The sequence below is a fragment of the Neltuma alba genome, unplaced genomic scaffold, assembly GCF_004799145.2.
Source record: "Neltuma alba isolate B1F8T4 unplaced genomic scaffold, ASM479914v2 tig00004466_pilon, whole genome shotgun sequence".
In the NCBI taxonomy this organism is placed as follows: Eukaryota; Viridiplantae; Streptophyta; class Magnoliopsida; order Fabales; family Fabaceae; genus Neltuma; species Neltuma alba.
In genome coordinates, this window is record NW_021633719.1 from 90,059 (window position 1) to 100,005 (window position 9,947).

The window sequence follows — 9,947 nt, forward strand, 5'->3', positions numbered from 1 at the left end:
CAATTCTAATTAAATTGACAGAATTGGATATTAATCAATGAAATATATAATTAAGTGGCTGGTCAAAAAATGTAATAAATTTTAAAAAGTAGCACTCTACGTATTATAGAAAGCAGGCCCATCTCTCCCCAGGCCCAAAACCCTGGGCCATCGTTCGGCCCGGGAAAGTCACCTGGTATGCCATCTTCGTTCTCTTTTATGCCAAGTCCGCCACCAGTTCGAAGTTTAGCTGTGCCGCCTCCCTACTGCGAAGTTGCTGTCCTTGCTTCCCTCCCTAGCTTTTTGTTCCCTCCTCCTTCTATCATTCTTCAACTTCAGCGGTGTAGATTCTGGTTGCTTATTTGTATTGTTTCTTCTCCTTACTGATTGAATATGATTAGAGGAGGTAAAAGCTATGTGTCTGCGCCTCCTGCCTTCTCCAATGATGCCAGACGACTTCTGGTTTGCACAGGCAATACCGTCTCTGTCTTCAGCACCTCCACGGGTTTACAGGTCCCATGCACTTCCATCATCATTAGTGCTTGCTATAAGTTCCAAGAAAGTTGTTCAATTTCTATTTTTTTCCTGTTTCGTTTAATGCTTAGGTATCGTCATTGGAAGGACATACGGCGCTTGTCACGTCCGTGATAGTGGAGCCAGCTTCAAGCCCTGATAAAAAGATTTTATGCAACTGTTGGACTGCTTCACTTGATGGAACCATTCGGAAATGGGACTTTTCAACACCAGAATTACTGCAGACAGTTGATATTCAGCTACCCATTTTCTCCATGGTAGCGTTATGCTCTCATTAAGTTTGTGAGATGAAACTTTAGATTATGCAATGGAAATCATAGGAAAACAGTGCTGTTGAAGCTCATCGCTTTGTTTCATACGAAGAGAATAAATTGGGCTTGTGCCTTGAAAATTGATCAGGAATGCGACCCTTGTGGGACTGTTTTGGAAACCAAATGATTATATTGCCCTATTATGCTCACTTTTTCATGCATCTTTATCGAAGTAGACTGATGCTGACTCTATTTTTGAATAAATTTTGAATATTAGGTAATACCTTCATATTTATTAAGCCAGTCAGAAGAGATCAATGCGAAGACACTTGATACTTTTGCTTATGTGTCTGTTGAAGATAAGAAGGCAGCAAACAACCGGTCCAAAGCTCTTTGTGGACAGATCAGGAAGTGTAATTTAACAAAGTCCCAGATGAGCAAACTAATTTTGAAAGAGGTAAAGTTTGAAGGGAGAATTACAATCAAGTCCCATAGAAGAGAAATAATTACTAAAAGGTTCCAATAATAACCTGAGCACCCTAATGACAAGTTCTACAACGGAGAATAACAACTTCTGGAACTTGTTTTGTAATTTTTTTTTCCTTCCATGGAATTTGATTGTAATTCTCCCAAGTTTGAAAGTAAATCTGCTTCTTCTTTCTTTTGTATAGACATTTTTATACTTTTAAAGGGTGTTAGTAATAGTATAACCAGATAATTGTTGAATGCCTGTGGGCTAGTGCTACATTGGCATCACGCACCCCTCAAAAAGAGGGAGGCTGCAAGTTCACTGTAGGTGCGTATACCCCTTTGCTGGTGTTTTGTGTGTATGAGTTTCCCCCTCTACGGGGGAGGATTGTAATGGGTTGGGCGGTTTGTGTAATTGTCCCTTTCCAAAAAAAAAGGGATGATTGTTGAATGATGCAAAGTTTTAAATGGCTGTATCATACGTGGAATGGTCATATAGTCTAGTCCATCTATTAAAGAATCATATTTAGTGGGAAATGTTTGATACTGTGGTTAAATGCATTGATATTGTTGAGGATTGTCTAAAATCTGAGTGCCCAAAGTAGTAAATGATGCTTCTTGTTTATGTTCTGCTCTCTTAGCACACTCTAAATTAGTTTGTGTGCATAGCTACTTTACCCATAACTATCATTGACGAATATTTGATGACAAACTTGAATTATGTGTGAAGTAAAATAAAGAAACTTGTTTGTTTCTGATGGGTCTGAAGCCACTGTTGTTACTAAACCATGCAATGCAAGACACAAGACAATGACTGAGGGCAGAATGAGGTGGAACTGATGGCCCAACAAAGGACCAAAAAGTTTATGCACAAAAGAACATAAATTGAAGGAGCAAAATATGGGAATAACTTTGTTGAGGTAGGAGAAGCAGCTAAAGATTTGTTGAAGGGGTCTGTGAAGAGAAAAACTGAGAAGGAAAGGGAAGGAGAATTTGGATCTGGTTTTGGTGCTAGAGAGCCCACCTTATAAAAGTTGGCATCCATATGTCCTTTGCTATCATTTTTTGTTGCTGAGTACATGTGTTCAGTGTTTGCGTTTCTTTGTTTGCATGAGGTTGTGATAGTGACGGATGATATGTTGGTATTTTTTTTGGGGGGGGGGGGGCGTTTGACATCCACTTGTATTGGCCTGAACTTCGCTTTTTCTAATGTGTGACAGTAGGTGAGTTGGGTGCTTTAAACTCTGCAAACCCTATTTTCTGTCTCAATATCATCGTATCACTGTTTGGCTCCCCTTGTGTTATTTCAGCAACGTATACAATATTTGATGCTTTTGTTCTGATAGAGATTATGGGTTTCTTTCTATTTCCCAAATTTAAACTGGTGGGATTCGCATATCAGCAGTGCACATCCAACATAATCCGTTGCTGTTATGTTGCTATTAGTTTAGTCACCCTTAAATGTTAAAAGGGTTGAATGTGATTAAATCCCTTGTCTTAAGTCCTAAGACTTCTTGCTTTAATTCATGGATGATTCCAAGTTTAGTTGAGAGCAATGTTAAGCTAAAATGCTATATTATTATTACAATATGATAGATGTGTATTCCCTTTTTTTTTTTTTCCAGATATTCTGTTAAGCACAGCTCCACCAGCATTTGTTTTTTCTTTTCTTTTTTTTTTTTAGTAGTTCCATGAAATCAAAGAATTTTTTTCCCTCCTGATAACTTAACCGTTCAACATGTTTCTGAATTAACTTGATTAGTGAGTGATAAATAGAGATAATGATTTCAGATGCAGAATAGGTTCTTACCGTCCACGAAGAGAAAAGAAAACAATGACGATCAGGTGATATGCATTAAAAAAAAAAAAGAACAAGAAATTCTGTGTGGTGGAAAGAGATGGATAGGCAGGAAAGACATGTTTTTCTAAAGCATTGTACCAATTTTTTTGCTTGTTTTACAGGATTTATTGTGTAATGATTGTGATAGTGATATTTAGAGCTCTGATTAGCTGTAATAATATTTTGTTGTACTGGAATTAATTTAAGTCATTTCACCCTCTTTTATATCTTCAACTTTATTAGAGTAGTGATGTGACACACGCCAAATTTGGTCACAAAATAACACACCTTTTCTTGGGTTCTACTGGGTTACTAATCGGGTGTCAAAACTCAAATTCTATTATCTATGTTGGCACCTTCACAAGAGGTGTGTTTTTCTTTAGTGAGTGGGGAGCCAACTTTTGTGTGATTAGAATTACTTATGTGTCATGTTAAGATGTAATTTCTTTTTGAATTACCCATTGTTATTATTTACATGCATGACTGTTTGGTCACTTTTTGACAGACTAAAAGGCCACAATCGTTGATCACTAGTCCTTCAGGAAAATTTTTTGGTATAAAAAACAAACGCAGGCTTCATATATGGCAAGTTCCTACAGTGGACTCCAATTCTATTGCATTAAAGAGTATTACTTTGCATCATACAAAGGCCTTCTCATGTCTTGCATTCCACCCAGTAGAGAGAATCGTGGCTGCAGGTGATGAATCTGGAAGAATTTTAATTTGGAGAGGATTTGGTACACAGAAGTTTTTTGTCAGAAGTGGAATAATGAATAGCAGATCAGCTGATGATGAGGGAGACAAACCTGGGGTCAGGGACAATGATGATGCTGAGTCATGTTCCACTTGGCATTGGCACCCTGCTGGGGTGATGTTTCTCTCTTTTTCTTCAGATGGAGCTTACTTGTATTCCGGTATGCATCTGGATTGTGTGTCATGGTAGTAAAGGGTACTTCCTGCATAGGGAAAAGCTTTATGAATTTTTTTTTTTAATTTTAAATATCAAATCATGTAGCTTAGTGTCTTATTTGCCAGACTTAGGTTGTTCTCAAAATCGATTGAATCTAATGTAAACTAATCCTTATGTGGCATGTCTTGTGTTTGATGATTAACACCAGAACATCTGCAGCCATTAGGCACTATATATGACTTAGTAAATGTCTTTGAGGTTCAAAGTTTTCTTATATCTATTTGAGTAATGAATACATTTTTTCATGCAGAAGCAATACAAGTTCTGTTGTTTAGCTAGATGTTCATCAAGAGTATAACTTTCTGTTTTTTATCTCTTTGATTTTTACAAGGTGGGAAGGAAGGAGTCCTTGTGGTGTGGCAGTTGGACACAGGAAAGAAGAAATTCTTACCAAGAATTGGCTCTCCACTTTTGTATTTCATTGATTCTCCAGATCCTTCACTTGCCTCTGTAAGGAAAACCTTTTTTCTTTTGGTTTTCAGTAGAACATATAATTGGATGTTAAGTAGGTGATCATACTGGCTTACTAATTGAGGGTCTTCAGATATCCTGTGCAGATAATCAGATTCATGTCCTGAAGATGCCTTCCATGGAAATATTGAGGTCAATTTCAGGGATTAAGGTTAGCTCTTACCATTATTCGCTAGTACTTGACTATTTGTTTCTTGCCTATGTTCTAATGGATTGAAATGCTGCCAGTGCTGATTATCAGACAATGTTATATGCTTTTTTAAGAAGTTAAGAATTTCGGAATATTATTATGGACCTGTGGCTATGAATAGCTATAGACCATAGGTGCATTAGTGGACAAACAGTTTATTTTGAATCTCTAATGCATGATGACTGACTTACTAAAACTAGACTTGGGCCTAAGCTCACATCGCACATTCGCAAAAGCCCATACTACTTCTAGTCTAATAGGTATTCATAGTCACTTTGACTGAAACAGGATTATAAACGTCAGAACAACGCTATAGAAGATGAAGAGAGAGAGAAAACATTTCATGCCTTTGCAAATGTGTTCAATTTGTTTCCAATAGAAATAATATATTTTTGCTCGCATTTGTTGAAATTGACATGGTTGAACTTGATTGAACCTCTGTGCTTACTTTTCAGCCCCCTCTATCTTCTAAAGACATATGCGGAGGTCTTGCTGGCAGGCCTGCCTTTGACTGCAATTCTGGGTTAGTTGCTGTACAAACAGAGAACTACACCATCCAATTCTACAGCTTGCTTGCTGATCGTGGACTTTATGAGGTAATAGTGTTTCAAGCTTGCTAGATTGAACTGCTTGAAATGGTGCCTTAATACTTGTCTTGCTTAGTGTTGTTATCACTTGATTTGGATTTTATTACTTGACATTGACAAACCTAGACTGGTTAATGTTAGAATTGATAAATTGCTCATTATTTTGGAGCTTATGTCTTGAGGATTTTTGTAGCAGATGGCTTCTTGGCTCTACCCGTATGTAGTAGTGGGGAGTATGGGTCTCTTTGGTTGTGCTGAGAATCTCTGCTTTTAGCCTCTTCTTCTTCCTTGATTCTGTTTAAAACCTTGCCTTGAACTCAGAAGAATATTAGTAAAGCATTTTTACCCCCTGATTGTGTCCCTGTAAAGAATCTTTGGTTTTAGCTTCTTTCTTCTAGGTCATTTTTACCTTGCTTTTTTTTTTTTTTTAAATCAGACAATTTTGCAGTAATTCCTTGACAACTTTCAGGTATATATTTTATTATGCTGTGAGCAAATTTTATCTTGCTTTGAGTCTGGGTTTTATTTTCTGAATTAATTTATAATTACCGTTAAGGTTTAATAGCATCCCATCATTGGCATAGAAAAGACCCATATAAGAATATACTCTGTAGGTTGCTAATAAATATTTTCTTCTCTTGCAGGTTCAAGTCTGTGAAAGAAACCATCAGCCAGGTGATGAAGTCACGGTACGTGAATTTGCTTACAAAGTTGCAATTTCTACTGGCATAATATAATGACTTGTTATAAATTATATACACAAAATGTTGTTATAAGTTAACATATACTTTATCAGTAACTGGATGGTTGTCTTACTATTATGCTGTTGTGGTTACAGGTGGTAGTGGCCTTGGTGGAGCTCTCTCTTGATGGTACTGTGATGGGAACTGTTGAGGTTAAGCTCCCTGAAGAAGATATAGGAGGTCTAATTTGTTTGAAGTTCTGGGAATTGGATTCAGATGACAAAATATTTACTGTGTCCACCCTTATTTATGAACCTCACAGGTTTGCCCCTTGATTATTGTAAAAACTAAAGTAAGAAGTCTCATAGAAGTTTATTGATAGTTGTATGCTTTGCTGTGTCTGAATACGTCGTGAAAGCATAACACTAGTGACAGGACCGGTCATGTGTTATAGGGGTTGATATACTATCCTATGGTTCTTAGAGAGTTGTACTGCTTTTTAAGCTGAATTTGGTGTTTAATGTCACATGATATGAAGTTGACAGTTCGTTTGTTGACAGGGATGCTCAACTATCTGCTATTGCTTTCCATCCTACCCGTCACATGGCTGTCAGCTCATCTTATGGAGGGGATTTCAAGGTATTGGGTAAAGTTGCAATTGTTGCTGAATATTTGCTTTGACGACAATTATATATCTGATTTGCATGTTCCAGATATGGGTTAGCAAGCATGAAACCAAGCAGAATGACCAAAAGACTCTAAACTCTGGTTGGACATGCCATGCCGTTGGGTCATATAAGTATGCTTTTACTCTTCTGTTTGTAAGATTAATGATTAATGGTAAGTTAATGATCAAACAACTTCATTGTCATGCTGACACCATAGCATTCCACTTGCACTTGTAGGGATAAACCAATGACAGCAGCTGCATTTTCAGCTGATGGCTCCGTTCTGGCAGTTGCTGCAGAAACTGTTATTACGTTGTGGGACCCTGATAAAAATACACTTGTCGCAGTTGTAGGACAATCTCCAACGGTATTTTGTCAAATCCTAACTATCTTTTTTTCATAATTTGTTTCATGTCCAAGTATCATATGTTTTTACTAGCCAAGAAAAAAGGGCATATATTTTGAACTTTTAATTCACATCAACAAGTGAGTCGTGGCAACCGCTCCAGCAGATCATTGTATCATGGTTCTCTAGATAGTTTGCTGATAGTATTCCAGAATTAAACGCTAATCCACCCTGCATTATTGTTGGTTAATTACCTTGCCCTAGCATTACTGGTATTGCATATAGAAGATAATTAGTGTAAAGGAATTGCATCTTCTTTATAGAAGAATTGCCATCTGCTGTGTTCACTTGTAGCTATCTATTCTGGGCCTCTCCCTCCCCATCTGTTTGATAAAATGGTGTTACTTTTGTGCTGTATATTTATTATTGGTATTGGTTGCTGTCAGTACTTATCACTCTAAAGTCTCACTTATTCTTGCATTCCTTATTTGCAGCCGATTGTTAGCCTTACCTTTGCTGGAAATTCAGATTGTCTTTTGTATGCATCTCATGGTTCAAAACCACGGCTGGGCGTTTTGAGTATGTCAAAGTTAGCTGAATGTTGGTCATACAGGATTCAAGTAGAAGGTATATGCATATTTTTCCTAAGAGGCATTTGTTTGTTATTTCTGCTATAGAAATATGACAACATTTGGGTCATACAAGTCTCCACTCATTCTTTCCTCCTGCAGTCACTTGTATTATGCAAACGCTAATGAGTATATTGCTTACTTTTGTTCTTGGCATGTCAACAGTTTTCCTTTTTTGTTTCAAAACCTATGCCTCTTTGGAGGAAATTTATATCTGACACTGTTATTTGTGCAGCTGTATCGTATGCAAATGATTTATCACTTTTTGCCATTCTAGCTCTCCTTCCTGAATCAAATGAACGAACATTTGGAGGAGATGGAATAATATTGCTATTCAATGCAACAGATCCTGTTCCTGTGACTTCCTTGTCTGTAACAAAGGTATTGTTTGTTTTCAAACCCCGATATGTTCTCATTCCTCAGCGCTCTCTCAAGAAAAAAAGGGGAAAACCAATGTCATTCTATTTCAAGAATTTAAATGTGGGCATACCAATAGAACAATTTATTCAGCATCTCTAGAATGGTTTATAAATACACACTGCTATTACTCTTCAAAAGATATTATACATATTGCTGAGTCCTCCAAAGCGTAACCTCTATTTATTCCGTCAATAATTTTTTCCTGATAATTGAAGTCAATTGACCAGCATCTTAGTTTGATCTTGCCAAGGGGATAAAAATGATTGGGAGGATATAGAGGGACTAAGTTGAAAGTTACTTTACGAAGGATTAATTTAAGTAGTCATTTTAGAGGGAAGCACCATGTAATTTTGATGAGGCCCATTCCTCCATCAAATTTGCTAACCATAACGATAGTCCTTCCTCTTTCCTTACTCGCGGCAAATGCTAGATATTCATGACATAAAAAATAAAAACACATTATAGTACTTGGTTTGGATTATTGTCTTTTCTGGAAAAAGACTTGCTGTGTTTGACTGTTCTGTTTGATTTTCCGATCCTTTGCACGCAGGCCAAGGGAGGGAGGATTGCTTTTATCAAAGGAGATCCGTATTCCTTGGAACTTGATGTACATGATGGAAATCCATCACAGACATTGCTTGCCTATATAAGCGGAGATCGTGAATATGTCCTCTTTGATCCATATGGCAAGGAAATTCGTGAGCTGAGCATAACTAGGCGAGATGACCCTTCACTTGAAGAAACAGGTGGGATTGCCTCCTTAATACTTGGTTTAAAATCAGTTCACGTGTTATATTTCTCCAATGTGGATATTAATAATCTTTGCCATAGATTTAGAATATAGCAAGTTGAACATCAGACAATGAAACTAGTTATAATAGGTTCTAAATGTATAATTCTCATGCCTTTTATCTTTGCTTTTTTCCTCGATTTCAGGACAATATGGATATGCATCTCTGTATGGAAAGTTACCAGAGTTTAACTTGAAAAAAAGCAGCTTTCCATTGATTTCGTCTGCTGCTCCGTCTGAGAAGCCTTGGGAGGCCATATTTCCCTATTCAACACACTCTCTGCCGCAGCTCGACAAGTTGTGCTCGGAGTTTTTGGAGTCCGTGACGGAGAAAAGGACAGCAACTGCAGAATAAATTAATCCGAGGAACTAGGTCTCAGTGGTAAGATATCTGTCATTTTTGTGTGGTACCACCTCCTCCTCTGCCTGTAGAGCTTCAAAGGACAAGGCTTGAAGTTTCGTGGAGCAATATGGTTCATATGGCGCACTTGTGGTCCATAATCAGTTGCTGTGTGCAATTTTCATTATGAGGTTGAGGTGACAGAAGAAGAAGAGCCTTTTACGATATCCGAGATTTGTGTTGAGGATGCTGGATTGCATATGCTTGTTAATCTGGCATTAACAATTTTGTAGAATTATGATGTCAATATAAGTTCTTGAAGTTGGATGATGTAGATAAAAGAAAATAGCAGATGAGTGCTAGTTTAGATAATTCATAGAACTGTTTGACAGTAATGAATGCTATACCCTTTAAGATGTTTTGAAGTCAATGGAGTTTATCTTATCGGCTACGAAAAGAGAAAGAAATGGAAATTATGACCAGTTTAGGGGGGATGTGATGATATTACCCAACTAATTTTCTGTTTTGGTGCATTTCTTTTTGTCGCTGCACCCTTTAATTATTCCCTAGACACTTTTTTTTTCCATATCTTGTTTTCTTGTGAAACAACTAATGAATAAATGCATGTTGCGATTTTTAAATAACATGGTTTACTATGAATTTTATAGCAATCAAATGATACGTGTAATGTGTTTTTAATTTAGATGAGTTGAATTTCAAAAGTTGGTTAAAGTTAGAGCAAGTTTCATGGTTTAAAAAGCGCTTGTAAAAATATTATTTT

General features: G+C 37.0%; 1 protein-coding gene across 1 annotated transcript; it reads left to right on the plus strand.

Moving 5' to 3' along the window:
* Positions 1–238: 238 nt before the first annotated feature.
* On the plus strand, positions 239–9,682 carry LOC114744869 (WD repeat-containing protein 75-like). Its single transcript, XM_028933004.1, has 16 exons — positions 239–492; positions 585–770; positions 1,042–1,221; positions 3,578–3,986; positions 4,374–4,492; positions 4,587–4,664; positions 5,159–5,299; positions 5,935–5,979; positions 6,129–6,295; positions 6,534–6,612; positions 6,687–6,772; positions 6,879–7,008; positions 7,482–7,614; positions 7,852–7,997; positions 8,587–8,782; positions 8,973–9,682. The coding sequence occupies exons 1-16, from the start codon at positions 373–375 to the stop codon at positions 9,179–9,181; spliced, it is 2,424 nt and encodes an 807-aa protein (XP_028788837.1). The 5' UTR covers positions 239–372; the 3' UTR covers positions 9,182–9,682.
* Positions 9,683–9,947: the final 265 nt, after the last annotated feature.

Bases quoted from the DNA above. Each gene is read 5' to 3' on its own strand.
- LOC114744869 (XM_028933004.1), top strand. From the start codon at position 373: ATGATTAGAGGAGGTAAAAGCTATGTGTCTGCGCCTCCTGCCTTCTCC. The intron at 3,987-4,373 runs GTATGCATCTGG...GATTTTTACAAG, and splicing joins TGGAGCTTACTTGTATTCCG to GTGGGAAGGAAGGAGTCCTT. The intron at 4,493-4,586 runs GTAAGGAAAACC...GAGGGTCTTCAG, and splicing joins CAGATCCTTCACTTGCCTCT to ATATCCTGTGCAGATAATCA.